Raw genomic sequence first — 18,629 nt, 5'->3', positions numbered from 1 at the left:
TAGCGTCGACACGTGTTTGTTTCCATAAGAAGAGCTGAAGAGGAGCGTACACGTGTAACAAATAGGATGCCTCTCTACCCATACTGTCGGCACATGGCGGGCCCGCCTACAGGTCTGGTGGGGACCACCAATGATGCTCGCCTGTCCCACGCCAAGAACCTTGACTTTAGACCCTCGATCGAGGAAAATTGGAAAGCCAAAAGATTATAGTAAGAAAATATAGAACACAGCAGTATAAATAGGGACAAGGTGTCCCTCTCCCTCTCAGTATAAACAGCCCAACCCAAAGGCCCTCCCTACAATTACACATCTGAGCTAAGTCCCTAATCTCTGATATGATAGCTGTTAGCTTCCAAGTTCTTTTCGCCTTGTTCATTGCCCGTGCCAATGCAACAATACATTGGTTGAATCTCCTTACATGATCTAAGGGACCAATCTGGTCCTTCATATAACCGTTTTAGCCCCCAAAGTAAAGGTCTTGCATTGGGTTCAATGGGTGTGCGTGAGGTCTAGTATTTTTCAAAAAAGCACAGTGCAGCTCACTTCATAGGATGATCCAAACCATTCATTTGTTGACCCACAACATAAATAGGGTGTACCCCGTAGATCATCTCCATCGGATGATCCTAACCCTCCGATCTACAGAGGTTTATATAATTTGCAGTTCCTCTATAGATAGGAGGGTTATGAGTGTACTATAGAAATGATCTACGGTGTACAGCTTAAGGACGTTGTGGGGGTAAAAAAAATGAATGGTTTGGATGGGCACAACTGTACTTTTTGAAAAAATACCGGACTTCACACCCACACAGCATATAATTTCTCATGTACATATAACAGCCAATTGTGCAACTTGCAGCATACTCATGAATGCAGGTAAAAATATTACAGAATAGAGAGGAAGTATCAGAAGAAGGTGACAAGTTTGTTCATCATTATGCATGTCCATCAATGCCAACTGAACTTAGAAAAATAAAAGAAAAGAAAAGAAAAACTCACTTCAAAGAAGAAAAATCTGTCTCCAGGGTCCACATCAACCAACTTAGCTAGTAGCTACAAAAATGGAAAACTCACCTAAAGAAGAGAAATATGTTCCCAGTGGCAGTGACGATCTCGCTTTCTTTTTGGGCATATGCACTTCCCAAAATGCATTCTCGCTCTCTAAGATGTGATGCAATGTCTGCAATATCAGGCAGAGTGATGAAGCTACAGCTTGAGAAAAACAAACTCTTCAATGGCTGGAATCTCTCCGATTTTCCTAAGTGTTTCCTTGTTGGGTTCGTCATCGACACCAATAGCCATCACTGCTTGCTTTCGTGGGGCAGTCCTCCCCACGCTCATGAAACTCACATTCACATTCCCCTCTCCTAGTATGCTCCCCACTGTTCCAATCATCCCGGGTTGATCGACCTGTTTGCAAAGGATGACACTTCCTTCCAAGCTCACATCCACTTCAAATGAACCCACCTTTGTCAAATGAGGTACCCCATCCTTCACCCTTCCCTCCACTGTAATCTCCCCCGTCTCTGAGATGGCACTCGCAAATTTTGATTCCACATTGGCAATCTGAACCTGGACAAACTCGAGTGGGTTCTCAGGTGATCCATCCAAAAGAATTCGCTCTTCCGAAATCCGCAGGCCTCTCTGTTTAGCAGCGAAATCAGCATTTACCAAATTCACAAACACACTCGATATGGGCTCGATCAGACCCTTGGTGATCATGGCACGCAGCAGCCTAGTATCAAGATCATCAGGAGCTCTTGCAGATGCATAGGTCACCTTCACCGATTTCACACCACTCCCTCCTGCTACCAATTGCACAGCCAATCTGCCTAGCTTCTCTGCCATGACAACGTAAGGTGCAAGCTCTGATAGGACCTGCAGTTAGAACAAAATTGTAAGACCGGCTTTCTCAAAAATACAATGCAAAAATAAACAATTTAGAGAAGTTTCATTCGGAAGAAACTGATAGTAAAACAACAGTACACAAACATATCAGAACTAAAATTACAAACACAAGGGGCCTCTTTGAATACCTCTAAAAGTTATTTGTATATTGTCTTCTAAGCAGAGGGTTTTGAAGTTAAGTATGATTAGTTGCAAATGACATTTATAGTAGCTTTAGAAATGATATAGCTAACAGCTTCCATAGAGACTTTAATGGCCCATTTGAAAATAAGATTAAATTAAACGAATCTTGTTTGCAAATAATAACCAATTATTGTGCCATCCAAGGAGCCCATGATGAAGAGGGGCATGAAATATATAATATGACGAACGTGGGTAATATTTCTGATTCCAACAAATCTACAAAATTCATATTTTAGAATTTAAGTATTATTGTACACAAAAAATTAGGAACAAATCCTGAGTCAAAATTTTGAATGAACAAAAATAGCAAAAACAAAATGAATTCTAAATCCTGAATCATTAACAAAGATATCAATCAGAGCATGAATTTAAGAGGATACCTCAGCAGGAACCATAGGTGCATTTACAGCAGTAGCTGCAAGCTCCCCTTTTAAGGCCCCAACAACAGCTTCAGCTATTTCAATGGCCACTCCTTCCTGAAAACATTGCACTCAGGCACATAAAGTTCACAGGCTAGTAGTATAAAAGAAGTGAAACACACAATATCTCACTCTACATACCTGTGCTTCCATAGTGCTGGCACCCAGATGCGGTGTTACGGTTACATTTTCATGCTGCACCAACCTGCAGTCTTTAGCCGGTGGTTCTTCTGTGAAGACATCAAGTGCCGCCTGACCCGACAAAAACACAAATTAACCATGTCCTTTTATGATTTGATCACAAATTCCATATCATGAGATCATGTCAAAAAAAAAAACATATCATGAGATCTATACATAACGAAAATGATGGGACGAGAAAGGAATCGAAAAGAACCTGAGCAACAATTCCAGCATCCAGGGCTCTAACAAGAGCTTCTTCATCAATCACGCCACCACGAGCAACGTTGACAATGCGAACTCCTTTCTTCATCTTTGCAAAAGCTTCATCATTGAGAATCTTCAATGTGGCGGGAGTAAGAGGCATATGTAGAGAGACGAAATCCGCAGTGGATAAAGCATCATCAAAGGTTACAAGCTCCACGCCTATTGCACGGGCACGGTCTGCAGGGGCATATGGATCATGTGCAATCACATGCATCCCCAGCCCTTTGGCGCGCCGAGCAACTTCTGTTCCAACCTTTCCAAATCCCATCACAGCAAGTGTCTTTCCAACCAGTGACACTCCAACATATTTGTTCCGCTGCCACTTTCCTGGATGCATCAAAAATATTGAGAACATAAGAGAATGTCTTTGCTGAACTACTACTTGAAGCTATGTTTCATTCTGCAACTCCCTAACAATACCAATACATATATTTGGGAATGGGCATGAATTAAAGTCATTATGTGAAAATGTCTCAGATTTTTTGTTGCAAAAACTTCCAGCAAAGAACCAGAAAATTATGGAAATTGTGGGCCAGCATGTCTGAGACGAAGACCAGTTTACCGTTTCTTTTATCACAAATATGTTGATAATTAGACTTCTAAATTACAAAGTTGGAGAAGTTCTTTGATGTAGCTTGGTTAATGGCAAATACAGAGATGAGCTCAGCAAACAATTAAACCAAAGTAGTGCTGTAATGAAAAAAATTAATGGAAATGAAGCAGAACATATGAAATAATGTTTTCATTTCTTAAAAAAGAATTACACGACGAATAGGGTTGAAAAGTGCATCCCCAGGATGATGTGCATAGTAGAACTGTCTGTGGGTTGAGTAGATAGTCTGCCTATTATAGTTTCCACTATATAATCCAATACAACCCAGAATTATTTTGTAAACAAATTTCTAAAAATGATTAAAGTACTTTGCTGAAACCATGAATGCTATTTTTAGGGTTTGCCTAGTCTGACATTCTGAATTTGATAATTTTTCTCCTCGAATTCCACCACTTGTACTCAATACCCATGCAATAGATCCAATAAGGTAGGTTGCCTACGCAGAAACACCACCTTGGTGCTCAAAATCAACCACAAGCCACCAAGGACTTGCTGAATAGTCTCACCCTCTATCTGATAACATGGGTTTGTTTGTGAAAATCAAAACCCACGAAAGGGTTCTTATTACTTGCGCATAGGGGGAACCAAAATTCCCCAAGAGTTGAAGCACACTTAAGCAACTTAAGCGAGAGAGAGAATGACTTAATGAATTATATTAGATGTGGACACATCTCTTGAATATAATAAACAACAGAGAGAGAGAGAGAGAGAGAGAGAGAGAGAGAGAGAGAGAGAGAGAAATTTTGTGGGCCCCATTCGAACACCTCTATTTTTCTACAATTCCCCCTCAAGCTGGTGCATAGATGTCGCATATGCCCAACTTGCCCTAAGATATCATAGAAAGTTCCCTGAACTGTCACTTTTGTGAAAATGTCGACTAGCTAAGAAGTGGAACGAACAAATGGGGTAGCAATGGTTGTCATTTGTCAAAGCCACATTAACTCACTGCTTGCATGGGCCATGGATCCATACTCAACATCAGCTTATGAACCACCACTGACTGTTCCTTGCTCCTCCAATTTACTAGATTACCACCAACAAATATGCAATAGCCACTAGTCAATTTCCTGTTGTGGATCCTGCCCAATCGGCATCACAATATCCCATGACCTCCAAATGCCCATGATTCTAATACAAGAAACCCTTTCCATGAGATCCTATGAAATAGTTCACTATACGAAGAGCAATCTCCCAATGAACTGACTATCCATGCTCACGACATATACAATGTCCACACACACACACACACACACATATACATATAGAGAGAGAGAGAGAGAGAGAGAGGAACTTGTTTGTGAGCAGCTGCTCAGATAGCTTATCTGAGCAGGGATTTTTAAAACAAGCGTGGGCCCACATTTTGGGGGTGATCCTAAGCATTCATTTGGAAGGCCCCATCATGGATGGGGTGTGTACTGATCTGGTAAGGATAAGTATTATCAATTCAGTTCACCATTGATACGACATGCTCTTTTTTCATTCAGTCCTATTCTAGATGCGGTACATTATTTCCAAAAAATCCTTTTGAAGATGCTAATCACATAGATGTATATTGGGCTAGATGTTCATTTGAACAGATCTCCTGAACATATGATAGCCAGGATAAGTGTCTATGTAGAATACATTATGTCAAATTAGAATATAGCATGAGATCTTGAAGACATTGAAGTGATTGTTTCCTCACTTTTAGTAACAAACCCAATTTATATTGAATGGATGAAACATGTTGAAGTGGTTGCAAAATTTTATCATGCCTAAATCAAACATGCAATGTTGTAACTTGTAAGTATGCTGACCTAAACCATTGGGATGGATCCTTTTAAAACTCTTAAGTTACATGCTTGGAGTGACAAATATTTCATATCCAGCTTGAGGGCAAGTGTTGAGTAAACTAGAAAGAGTCCCTCAAGGAGCATTTTGGCAACTTATAGTCACATTGTCGTATAATCCTTGTTAGCCTTTTTCTTAGTTCTTATTAAGTGAGAAGGGCATTCACATCTTTCCTTAAAACAGCTTTTATCTAAACGATTGTAGTAGATCTCATTTAAATTTAAGAAATAACATCTTCTACTCTCCATTCATTCCTATTGAAAAATATTTAAACCCTAATCATCAACATATGTAAATGTGTGGACTTTAGTTTGGAGTAACATTTCGTTACATGTTTCGTTTTGCTTAGTGCGACGGGACGTACCGGTGATTCATCCGGCTACGATCGGAGATTTTTTTTTTTTTAGTAGTGGAAAAATCAAATACCAAAAATAGTTTTTTTTTTTCGAAGCGATGAAAATAGGAGAGTTGATGAGTTTTTATAGCCATATCCTTCAAACATTTACAAAACAGACAAAAAAACAAGGCAGGTAAAAGGGACATAAAGAACGGAACGGACCGGAAAAGCGTAGAATTCACACTGGAATGTTTTGTCCAGCAATCATGTACCGGAATTGGTACAATCATTATTTGGTACATATGCAAATGGCTACACCAAATGATTAAGATTTGGTAGTAAATCATGCAAAGCCCTATTTACCCAAGAGCATGATTTTAAATTTTAAACAAAACCGACATGAAACGAACGAAATATTTTTGTTTCCATCCCCACCAAAACACATACCGAAACCAAAACCGTGTGTTAGTGGTATACTATACCAATATGTGTTACATTATTATATTTATATGGATTGCATGTGAAATGTAGAGAATGTATGAATTACACGTCAAATGTGATATGTATTGAATAATCAAACATGTGTGACAATGCATGCCACTAGGTGTTCGATGTTGTAAAACCATTATGGATGGCTAGCTTGCTTAAGTGATGGTTTCTATGTGTGTAGTTTTGCTTATGCTAGCATTTTCTAAAGTTTCATATTAAAATTCTATCATTTGTATATGTTTCCATATATTTTCATGATTTTACAAGATTTCCACCGAAACGTTTCCATTTTTCGTGGCGACCGAAACCGATGTGGCGATGTTGAAACCGAAATTTTAAACCTTGTCCAAGAGCAACATGTCCAACATAAGTTTTGTCATATGAAATCAACAAGAGGAGTGGCAAAATTTGGCTGCAAAGGACACCAAGTCCTACAATGTGTACCACACAGGTGTCATATTGGTGCCATACTAGCTACAATGGTGCTACTATCAAGTTCATGACTTACAGCTTAAAAGATAATGTGATTTCATTGCTAGCTCCCGGCATTGAATTCGACTTGTCAGCATGAAATATGATTTTAAGAATTGGAAATATGGCATCATCAAGTACCCTAAAATTGATACATATTGTTGATACATGAAACATATCATATGATATGCCTATTCTTTTTCTTTTTTACTTTTTTGAGAAAAACTTCAAAAGATTCCAAGGAGAATCATAAAAAACTACAAAAAAAAAAATGGACAGAAAAAAAAAAAACACATGGGATAAGACTTGCGGAACATGTTGATTATCTTTACATGTAACACCACTGATCTCTATCTAACTACTTGCTAAATGATGTGAACCTATAACTCTACTTTTGTCTGGTTTTCACTATATATTTTGATATATTTCAAGTGTTTTGACAATTGACATATTTCACGTTTTGTATAATGATTACTGAGTCTCACACCTCAATGCCTTACGAATTTATGATTCTATGATGTAATGCAAGATTGATAAGTACAACGACACCAATTACAAATAAAATAACATAATGTAAGACTCAAGCCATAGTCTTAATTGGGGAAAAAAAGATAATAATGCCTCAAAACTAAAACTCAATCTTACCTTTCGAATTTGATCCATTAATAGATACCTCAATCGGTGTGTTTTCTTGTTGATCTCCACAAATAGTTCTCAGCCCTTCAAATATTCTTTTGTTGGTTTGAAAAATGAAAACGAAAACAAAATGAAAAATGGGCTTTTCCATGTGCAGATCGAACGATATGCACATTTATGATTGTGTATCAAATGATATGACAAGACAATATTTCGTCTCAGCAATACAACTAGAGATTTGATATGTGGTGTATTTCCATACCACAAGAAGACCAGATCCAATATGTATTGGACCAGTACGTGATACATTAAAGCTATGTTACCTGTTTCACCAATCCACAATCTGTGGTTCACAACTTTCATGTGAACCCGGTTCATTATGAGTGGGCTTCTTCAGTGACTCTGGTTAGCTAGTTTAGTTCGTTCTTTCAGAATTTTTCGTGGAAATCATGGAAACAACTCAAATCCTCCTAATGCTTAAATATATGGGAGGTGGGAAGTCAAGACATCTTTGATAGTGATAATTCTCACTTCCCAAATAGGATGAGCGTGTAAGCAGCCCCCAACTAACAAATATTCTTAGCAGCCTAAATTTTCTATAGTTTGAAGAAATATACATTAGGTTCAATAAGCACCTACAGCCGAGTCTTAAAGCTTCTACACAATATTACCTGAGAAGGTTTAATTCAAAGTGTCCTACCGCTTTAATAGTAAAAACAAACAAAATGAGGGATAATCGTCATATGAAATGCAGAAGCAAAGTTCGACAAGTCAGATCCTTGGCTCTTGCATATATTTCCATGGACTGAATATTGGAAACACTATGCTCTGTTTGGTTGCCGGGTTTTTTTTGTTCCTGGGAGTTATGTGGGAGAGTAAGTTAAATTTTGGTCCCATCCCATGTTTGGTTGCCTTTTAGCACTAGGTTTTTTTTAATCCCACTCTTGTAATGATTACTTGTGGGGGAATTTTTTAATCCCATTTTTGTAATGATTGCCTTTTCATCCCATCCCAAGATAACCCCAGGAACAAAAATAAACTCAGGAACCAAAAATAAGCTTGAGAAGAATTTTTTTCTACCCAACAGTTCAAGCAACCAAACAAAGGTTTTTTTTTTCCCCACCATATCTCCCAGGGTATTTTTTTCTCCCACATAACCAAACATGGGATTTTTATTTTACCAGGACACTTCTAGGACTTTTTTTTTCCCACCTATCTCCCAGGGTATTTTTTTCTCCCACATAACTCCCAGGAACAAAAAAAACCCAGCAACCATACGGAGCCTAAAGAAGGAATCACTACCAAGGAACGAGGATGCACATGATCCTTTTCTCAAATGTGGCATGAAAAATAGCAAAGCAAAGTGTCGGTGGCGACCTAAGTAAAATCCCATGCGTAAAGGATTGCACATAAGAGAAATGATATTGCAAACACAGTGGACTAGGTTAAACAGATCATGCTTAAAATGCCAGAATCGCATATACAAGCAGCAAAGAGGGTTCTTAGATACATTAAGAGCACCATAACTGAGGGTTTTTGGCGTTCAGGAACTTGACACAGAACTGGTGGCATTGGCAGACATGATCTGGACAAAGCAAACCTAACTGGAGAATAATCCATATCAAGCAGTTTAGATTTATGAAAATGAGGATTTTATAGTGATTAGGTTGAGTTCCAAATACCAGGCTTCCCGGAGGACTATGGCCTCCACGGCCTGATGTCTTACAGAGCTCATAAGAGAGAAAGAGAGATGAGAAAACATGTTTGAAAAGAAGCTTCTATGTCATATTTTTGGGGCAATTGTAGTATTTTTCAACAATTAAAATGAATGTTATAAAGCGATGAAAACATCAATACAAAAAAAATTCCACTGAGGAACGACAAAAGCCGATTAAACTACTTCTGTGAACTTCCTAACCAACATATAAAAAATGGGCCAGGTTAGAAGCACATTAAGAACGAATTTTCGTTCTAGGACATATATGACAACAGGGAATTTAAGACCCCCAGCTCCAAGGAGTTTTAATCAAACTCTACAAACATATGAGAACTGTTAAAAGTATAAAAGATAAATAACGCCTTTCTCCAACAGCTTAAGCTATTGGAGAAGTTGGTAAGTCAACATGGTATCAGAGCCAAAGTTCTCGAGTTCAAACCTCCCGGATAGCAAAAATCCACGTGCGATGGTCGGCCCAAAGTGGGACCACATGTGCCACGTGTTTGCCAAGTGGGCCACACGTGCAGGGGAGTGTTAAAAGTATAAAAGATAAATAACGCCTTTCTCCAACAGCTTAAGCTATTGGAGAAGTTGGTAAGTTAACAAGAACAATACAATAACTATCTCTACCATCTATTCTTTTGCTGTGTTCAACAGCAGAAACACAATAGGCTGGAAATACCAGGGTTCCACAAAACCAATCTTTACACAAGAAATTGATCACCAACCAGATTGCCATTTCTTCAACATCTTCTTTACTCATATTCCAACAAAAAAAGAGCATTATACTGACCCTTGGGATAAAAAGAAGGGAAGACAATAATATAAATAGCTTTGGGGCCTATAGGTAAACATAGCTTCGCCTAGCACACCCTTCCCTTCATCTCTTAAATATGTTCCTTCTGCAACAGCACTCGAGTAACCATCATTCACAATCAAAATTCCTTCATCTCTTAAATATGTTCCTTCTGCAACAGCACTCAAGTAACCATCATTCACAATCAAAATTAGTTTTGTTTAACAGAAACCAAGCACATCAATAAATCCAAAACAAGCAGTCGACGATCAGATTTGAACTTTGGTGTCAACATTCTCAATAAAAGCACTATCTTAACAATCTTTATTAACTTTTCACCCTTCTCAACCTGTTTGATACGATTCATTCACCATGCATAGCACATTTAGAACCATTTCAACCCATAACATGAGTCATCCGACAGTAAACAGCCAGATCCACAAAATGAGAAGATAATAGAAATCATTGTTCCTTCATTATTCTCAATCAAAAGAAAATTTAAAACTCATTTTTTCAGAATTTTTTTACCCAACACATATCCTTGAACTCTGTTTTCACCATTCACAATCAAAGCAACATCTTAACAATCTTCGATATCTTTTTCATCCTTCTCAACCTCTTTCATAATATTCATTCATTACATGTAATTCATGCAGAACCATTACAAAATGAAAACAAGGTACCCAACAGAAAACAACCAGATCCAAACAATCAGAAGATAATAGAAACCCCTGTTTCTTCATTATTTTCAATGGAAAGGCAAACCCCCAATTACCAAACATTAAAAAGGAGCTATTTTTTTCAGAAATATTCTAGATTCAATATAAAAAAAAGTAGAAATGCCTAATAAATGAGAAAGAAGCCACAAAACTCATAAAGCATTAGAAAAGAGAAAGGAGTATTCAATTCACCAGATTTAACAGAAGCATCAGCCTGAGCGATGTTACGAGCCATGGCGGCGAGGAGGGCGATGCCATGCTCGGCAGCAGCGATAGTATTGGCAGTGGGGGCGTTGACGACCAGGCAACCGAGCTCCGTAGCAGCGGAGAGATCGACGTTGTCGATTCCGACGCCGGCACGTCCGACGACCTTGAGGCGGCCGGCGGAGGACTCGAAGACCTCTCGGCTGACCTTGGTGCCGCTCCTCACGATTAGGGCATCGCAGAGTGAGATCTTGGCGCAGAGTTCCTCTTGGGTTAGGTTATAGGAGCAATCCACGTTGGCAAATCCCTTCAATAGCTCGATACCTGCTTCGCCCAGCTTCTCGGCGACTAGGATCGTGGGCTTCGCATCCATCGCTAGAACCACGATCGACGACGCGCGCCGAGTGTGGTGAGGCCCGGCGCCGAAGCTGGAGCGAGATGGGAGAGAAAGGCCCCATGGTTTCCGTAGAGACGGAGCTGAGAGCAGGTTGGATGAAGCAGCAGCCGCCATGAGAGAAAAACTGAGAGAGAGAGAGAGAGAGTATGTACCTAGGAGGATCTTTGCAAAGAATATATCGTATGTACCTTGGAGGATCTTTGCAGAGAAAATCTGAGTAGGCCCGTTTAAAATTAGGGTTATTTACTGTTACATGCTGGACATTCGAAAAAATTACAGAGAAAATGTCGACTTTTGAAAAAATTCTAAGAAATGCTATTTTATTAAAAAAAAGACTTTTTGGGACGAAAATACCCTTAACCTTACTTTATCTTTCTTTTCTTTGTTTTTACACTTTTTTACTTTTACTTTCAAGTTTTACAGTTTCATTTCTAGGTTTTACTCCGACCCTTTTTGTGTGAAACGGCTCATTTTCCGGCGATAGAAGCCTTCTTCTCCGACGAAACATCTTCGTTCCTCCAGCATATGCCCATTTGTCTTGAGAGGGTAGAAGAAGTTCTCTAGAGACGCACCTTTCTCATTTTCTTTTTCCTCCGAATATCCAAAATCTCATTATCTTTGTAAGTATTTCCCCTTTTCTATTTTGTAATCCTATAACTTTGATTTTTGATCGGACATATTTTTGCCTCTCTCAGTTGCCCAAAGAGCTCGCACTAGGCAAAAGGGTAGTGGAAGCCAAAATGGTACTCGCACGGGTTATTCATAGCCAAAAAATAGGTTACTTGAAGCTAAAAAAATGTAACTCGAATCCAAAATCAATAGCTCAAACCCACAAAGTAATAGTCAAAGCCAAAATAAGAAGCAAGGTACTCAGAGCAAAATGTAAGTTATTTGAAGGCAAAAATGATAGTTGAAGTCAAAAAAAAGTTACCCGAAGCCAAAAATAATAGTCAAAGCAAAAAAAAATGATAATCAAAGCCAAAAAAAATTCCCTTAAGCCAAAAAACCAGTCGATGCCAAAAAACAAATTACTCAAAGCCAGAAAAAGTTAGTTGAAGCAAAAAAAAAGTTAGTTGAAGCCAAAAAAGGAAAACGAAGATAAAAAAAATTTAGTCGAAGCCAAAACGTGTTAGTCAAAGCGAAAAAAGAAGTTTGTCGAAGCCCAAAACGTGTTAGTCGAAGCCAACAAATATTTCTCGAAGCTAAAATATATTAGTTAAAGACGAAAAAAGTTCCAAATGTTACTGGAATTCAAAAGTTTTAGTCGCAGCAAAAAACATGTTAGCTGAAGCAAAAAAACCAGTTATTCGAAGCCTAAAAAAATTTAGTCGAAGCGAAAAACACAACAGCGAATGTTACAGGAAACACATTTTTCACTTTGACCAAGTGATTTTTGGCTTCGACCAAGTAAATTTTGGCTTCGAATATCCTGTTTTGGCTTCGAGTACCTGTTTTTGCGTTGAAAAGAAGAGGGGGAGATCTCGAAACCCTTTTTGAGAAAGATTTGACGAGGCAGAAGGTTGATGGGTCCAATTTTGTGCATTTCAAGAAAAAAAAAACCTTTGAATACCCTAAAAAATGAGAGAGAGAGAGAAGGAGATGATGTTAGATGGAGTTTTGAAAAAAAAATAGAAATATAGAGAGAGAGAGAGAGGGAGAATGAGATTTCAGGCTTACCTTCTTACGTATTGCCGGAGAAAAGAGTAGGTTTCGCCGGAGAAAAGAGTAGGTTTCGCCGGAGAAGAAGCACTTCGATTAGGTTAAAAACAGGGTAAAAGTAAAACTGTAAAAAGAAAAAGGAAACAAAATAAATGTACTGATGGGCATTTTGGTCCTAAAATTTTAATTTTTTATAAATCAGCATTTATTTGTTTTTTCTCAACAAGTGACATTTTTATGTCAATAATGCAACTCTCTGACACGTAACAGTAAATAACCCTTAAAATTATGATGCAAGATGTATTTATAGGGCTGCAACCGGGTTGGGTTGGGTCAGGTTTTTCAAAACCCTAGCCCAACCCTGGATCCCATTATTTCGGCCCTGACTCACCTTGACCCTGAGTCAGGGCCGAAAAACCTCAAACCATTGCCCGCCCTACAGGGCTCAGTGCTGGCCCTGGCCCGCCCTGATTGGCCCTGATTAGGTAAGGCCCGGCCGGGCTGGCCCTAATTTACCCTAGTGTAAATACTTGTTAAGAGTGACAAAAATAAAGCAACCACTTATCATATAGAACAAAATTATCAATAAACAGAGAAAGGGAACAAAATAAGACAATATGAATTCAACAACATGACGGGCAACAGAGACAATTAATAATAATAATCTAAAGAAACATCAATCCAAGATAATAGAAAACATTAGCAAAAGAAACATGCACAGATGGTTCAATTCTATAATAGAAAACTTAGGGTCGGGCCGGGTCAAGATACCCGAGGCATTAACCCAGAACCCGACCCGACCTGAGTCAGGGTCTAAAAAACTGAACCCTGACCCGCCCTCAGGGTTGGAAAATCCAGCCCTAACCCTGTTCGGGCTGTCAGCCAAACTTGCACCCATCTGTATTGAGGAGAAAAGTACGGAATGAGCGTAATAGTTTCGAGGAATTACAGATTTTGTGTACGTTTTAAAACAATCATCAAACACGAGTGGTTCTTCAAAAACGGGTGGAAAAAAGACCCCGACATCAATAGAAATCTCCTTCAGCTTCCTTTTTCATTACAGAAAATCCCCTTGTATTTAATGCCCATTAAATTGGCGTGCTTCACAAGGTTTCTTTTGGTTCATTTGAATGTGTATTTGAACCGACAGAACTTGGGTTCATTTCTATCTTGGCCCTCGGAAATAACCAGAGATGGATGGATGCTTTACACATGTTAAAAAAACTTTTTGGAAAGCTGGCGCCTCTATACTCAGCTGGTTTGGTTTGGATTTGAAATTTTCCTTTGAACCCAGAGTCCCTTGGGTTTGTTTAAATTTTGGTCGTCGCCAATATGAATAGACGGTCTGATCCACGACACGTGGACATCAATATGGAACGGTGGTGTCTTCTAATGATACTGCCTCTTTGTATGAGATTCTGTCGGCTTACCCATTATTTCCGCCAGCGTACCCCTTGATATCCCGGCGTGGTATTCGATATTTCGGCGTCATACTTGATACGTTTGGAACACATGTTTGAACTCAGAAAATCCTGCAGGCTGCAACGAACTAGATATTCCGACAACGTACTTTAAAATTCAGCAGCGTAGTTGCTATCTTTGAACAATGGGTGTTTCTTGAATCTGGCGGCGTACTTGATATTCCGACGACGTACTCTAGAATCTGCCAGCATTCTTAGCCAAAAGAGATGTGAGAAATAATAAAATATTCAATAGCGTCGCTATTCTCAGCCGAAAAAGACGTGAGAAATAATAAAATATTCAATAACGTAGCTATTCTCAACTAAAAGAGATGTGTAAATAATAAAATCTTAAATAGCATAGCCGTTCTCATCGAAAAGAAAAGTGAAAAATAATAAAATATTACTTTAAAGATAATGATTGACGTTGGGTTGTGAGTTTGTCAGGAAAGGCAACATACGAGGACTCTGATCATGTCAGAAGGGCACTGGGGTCTTTTTTTCCACCCATTTTTTAAGAATCTCCATTGTTTGATGATTGCTTTAAAAAGTACCCAAAATTCGTAATTTTTGAAACTATTACCCCATTCGTACTTTTCTCTATATTTAGGTCCTGTTCGTTTCAGATTATTTTACGAACAATCAATTATTAAAGATAATCTGTTATGATTAAAAAATGTTCTTCTAATCATTTTATAAGTGATTGTGGTGAGTAAATAAAATGACTAAAATACCTTGAAGAAATTGGACTAACAGAAAACAAATGATTCTTATAGAGATTCCGCAGTCTAATCCTCCATTAAACTTGCAAAGAGAGTGTATTTCCCAAATAATTCTTGCCTTGGCCTGAATCTCGATCCGAGACGACGGAAAAAGAAGAGAGAAACCCTAGATTTTGCCTACCGGTTAGGGTTTTATAAGACCAAGAGGGAAAGAATGAGAGCGTGTGCCAGAGAGAAAGAAAGTGCGTGTTAGGGGCAAAATTGGTATATACTGTACCGACCCTTTCACCAACTCCATAAAGCTCATACTCAATATAAACTCAGACAAAGGAACCGTCCGCGCCGACCCAACTTTCCTTCCAGATCCGTGCTACGCGTCTCACCAAGGCTGCCGTCCCTAACATCGGTACCGACCCTCAAGAAAATCAAAGATGACTGCGGAAATCCCGCCACCTAGCGACTAATCCGGGTGACCGTTACGCTAAACGCGCCTCACATGAATTCAAAGGTTCCCGCCAAAATCGCTGCCCCCATCTCAGCCTGGGGTTTCAGAGAATCACACCCCCACGATTGTAATCGCCGCACACTCTGCCCCACGTGGGCAAAATTATGGGCACAATTGGATTCGTGGGTGTCGTGGGTCTCCTCCCCTATAAAAGGGCATCTACACACTCAAGCAAAGGGATCACAATCCTCTCCATCTTGCCGGTAACTTGTCTTGGCCCTCTCCCCTTCTCATCATCCATTATCTGTGATGCCCATCTCTGACTTGAGTGTTGAAGTGGCCACCCGGAGCCACAACTATGGGCCCGCTGATGCTTTTTCTGTGAGCGCAGGATCACAGTCTCCACCAGGCTAGTGCCTGAAGTCGGATTTTGAGCACCATCAGTGCGCACGCGTGGGGGCGCGCGCGCGAGAGAGAGAGAGAGAGAGAGAGAGAGAGAGAGAGAGAGAGAGAGTTAGGGTTTTGTGGAGAGAGAGGGAGAGAGCTAGGGTTAGGGTTTTGTCGAGAAAGATAGCTCGGTGAGGTGTGGGAAAGAGCTTGTTTTGGCAAAAGGGGCAAATCTCTCGCGGGGGTAATGTTGTCATTTGAAATACACGAGGTTATTATGGGAAACTAATGTTAGAAATGCGGAAATGTCATTCATCAAAAGTGCACAATCAGTTTTAATTCGTAGATAATAGCTAATTTTGGTGACTATAACTACAATGGGTTTTAGTTGGATTTGAATAATCACTTTTTAAAAAACAATCGCTTATTAGCAATACGAACCGAACGGCAACTTTTGCTCAATCGATTATGAAATCGGTTATAATTGACAATCGTTTGTCAATAATCCGAAACAAACACGGCCTTAGGGAATTGGGTGTTTACAGTAGGACCAGCTACTTCACAGATGAATTAAATGAATAAGACAAGATCTGCTAAAAAAGTGAGTCCATGTGGCTGTTTTCACATGCAAAAAGTGAGCCGCGAAATTGCCTAGCAAAATCCATGGAGAATTGCTAGCAAAATGTAAACCCATCTTGCTTCAAAAGCGGGTTTACTTTCGTTACAAGTGCACTAAAAACCAACAACGGGCCCTTTATGTAGGGCGGAATTTGACAATAAACAAAGGGAAATGATAAATGCGCCTCAGAAGGATTCAACAGATTTGATTGCCACGTACACTGGAGTGGGGTGTCTCATGTGATGAAAATGGGGCGCTTTTATCATTTCCCTAAATAAAATGACTAAGATATCCCTAACATTGGTGTAAAATAGGGGATTTGCTAGGCATTTCTTCATAAAAGCCATTTTGCAGCCAACTCAGATGAATTAAATGAATAAAACAAAATCTGCTCAGGAGTGAACCTGACATGTCAAAGACCTCTGATGCAAAATTTAGCTGCAAAACGGCTTTCCGCGAAATTGCCTAGCAAATCTTGTAAATTGCAGAACTCGTAGTTTTAAAACTTCCCCCCATGGGATCACAGACTCCCCGAGTCAGCTCCCTTTTACCACGGCCCGTTCTTGTTCAATTCTGCGTTGTCTTGTATAGTCCATCAAAACTCCCTTGACTCTCCCGAATTATGATCGCATCAACATAGTACTCAACCACGTCAACCAAGTACTCAACCACATCGTGCCAAGCCAACTTTCTTTGGCCGTGTATTGAGCCGCATCCACATTTTTGAAACAGTGATAAAACTTCTAAGCAATGGCTAATGAAACCAAGGGACCTGAGTCTGTTAGCCCAATTAATACATCATCTAAAGAAAGTCCAGTGGCAAAAGGTTGCCTTAAAATAGATCTAAAATCTAAAGATGTACTAGATTAATTTGTTGGGTTTTTTCAAAAGAAGTATTCTTTTTTTTTTTAATGACAGGATATCCCAACCTTAATTTTCAAGGTGGGACTATTCCCTACGGATGCACTCATTCACCCATGAACCATGCACATCGGGTAACCTCGAGGGAATAGAATTCATGTCACTGGGAGCATACCCATGACTTTAAGCCAAAGAGCCATAAAGAAGTCTTCTACTTTTGCAAATAAAGCAAAGTAGATGAAAAGAAGTCTTCTACTTTGCTTTATTTGCAAACAAAAGTCTTCTAATTTGACAATTTACAAATAAAGTTAGGGAGATATTTTTTCACACCTCTAGGATTATGCGGAATTGTGGGCAGACTTTAATGCTTTTTATGTCGAATCACTTTACAAGGGGGGCGCATAATCCTAAGGGGGTGAAAAAATCATCTCCCTAAAGTTATCACATTTGAATGAATTTTGCAAATACAGCCATGCCATCAATCATTGACCAAAATACACATAATAGATTTTTTTTTTTTCTAACTCATAAGAGGTCCAAACTATCCATATATGTGAAAAGACAAATATTACCTTGTTAAAAGACCAAAATGGGTGGGTAGGGTCTCTTAGCCGAACAACTAGGACATTAGAAAAGGCTTTTATGCATTACTTTTGGGAAATGATAAATTCACCCTTTTTCTTTACATTGTCTTCATAAGTCACATGTTACCTTTTTTTTCAAAGATCAACTTCAAATGACCTTATTTGAAAAGGGATTTGCTAGGGTCCATCGCAAAAGGCTTTTCGCAGCTAGTCTGTCGCACGAGCTTTTGTCTCTATTCACAAGGAGGCTCGTCTGACGTGCAACAGACCAGCCGCGAAATACCTTTTGCAAGCAATTTCCATTTGAAAATAAGGACCCACTTTGGTGGCATATGAAGAGGCTCTTAAGCATTTTGGTCCTCTTTCTTTCTTTACACATGAAAAAACTAGTATAGGTGGCAATGCCTAATACTTTAATGGGTGGCAATACCGACTTCCAATTCAGGGTTTTATTTGACTTTATAATTAGAGTTCTAATATGAATACATAATGAACCAAAAAGCTATTATGATATTATAATTGAACAATAGTATGAGATTGTAGGTATTTCAGAAAAAAAAATAGTATGAGATTGTAATCCGAGCAAAGTGGTTTGGTGGAATCCAAATTGCAGTCCTTCGTCATTGATGGCGAATGATGGGTACAAGGAAAGGAAGGGTTGTCGGGTTTTGAATACTTAAAAATGCTAGGTTTGGTGTGTAAATGGGTTGGCCTCTTGTTCTTTTA

At 39.1% G+C, this 18,629-nt stretch overlaps 2 protein-coding genes across 2 annotated transcripts in view; both read right to left on the bottom strand.

Moving 5' to 3' along the window:
• LOC143858560 (ADP-ribosylation factor 2-B-like) overlaps positions 1-18,285 on the bottom strand; it is a 50,355-nt gene extending 32,070 nt beyond the window's left edge. Inside the window, exon 1 of the mRNA XM_077369228.1 lies at positions 18,281-18,285. The gene's annotated coding sequence lies outside the window, so the exon portion shown is untranslated. The remainder of the gene's footprint in view (positions 1-18,280) is intronic.
• Positions 845-11,366, bottom strand: EDA9 (D-3-phosphoglycerate dehydrogenase). Its single transcript, XM_077369191.1, has 5 exons — positions 10,758-11,366; positions 2,908-3,284; positions 2,652-2,762; positions 2,472-2,567; positions 845-1,878 (listed from the first exon to the last, which is right to left on the bottom strand). The coding sequence occupies exons 1-5, from the start codon at positions 11,278-11,280 to the stop codon at positions 1,207-1,209; spliced, it is 1,779 nt and encodes a 592-aa protein (XP_077225306.1). The 5' UTR covers positions 11,281-11,366; the 3' UTR covers positions 845-1,206.
• Positions 18,286-18,629: the final 344 nt, after the last annotated feature.

The sequence above is a fragment of the Tasmannia lanceolata genome, unplaced genomic scaffold (genome assembly GCF_043159265.1).
Source record: "Tasmannia lanceolata isolate RefF3 unplaced genomic scaffold, GAP_Taslan_0.1 ptg000003l, whole genome shotgun sequence".
Classification (NCBI taxonomy): Eukaryota; Viridiplantae; Streptophyta; class Magnoliopsida; order Canellales; family Winteraceae; genus Tasmannia; species Tasmannia lanceolata.
Note: the sequence above shows the minus strand (reverse complement) of the source record. Positions and strands in the feature narration are given on the sequence as shown.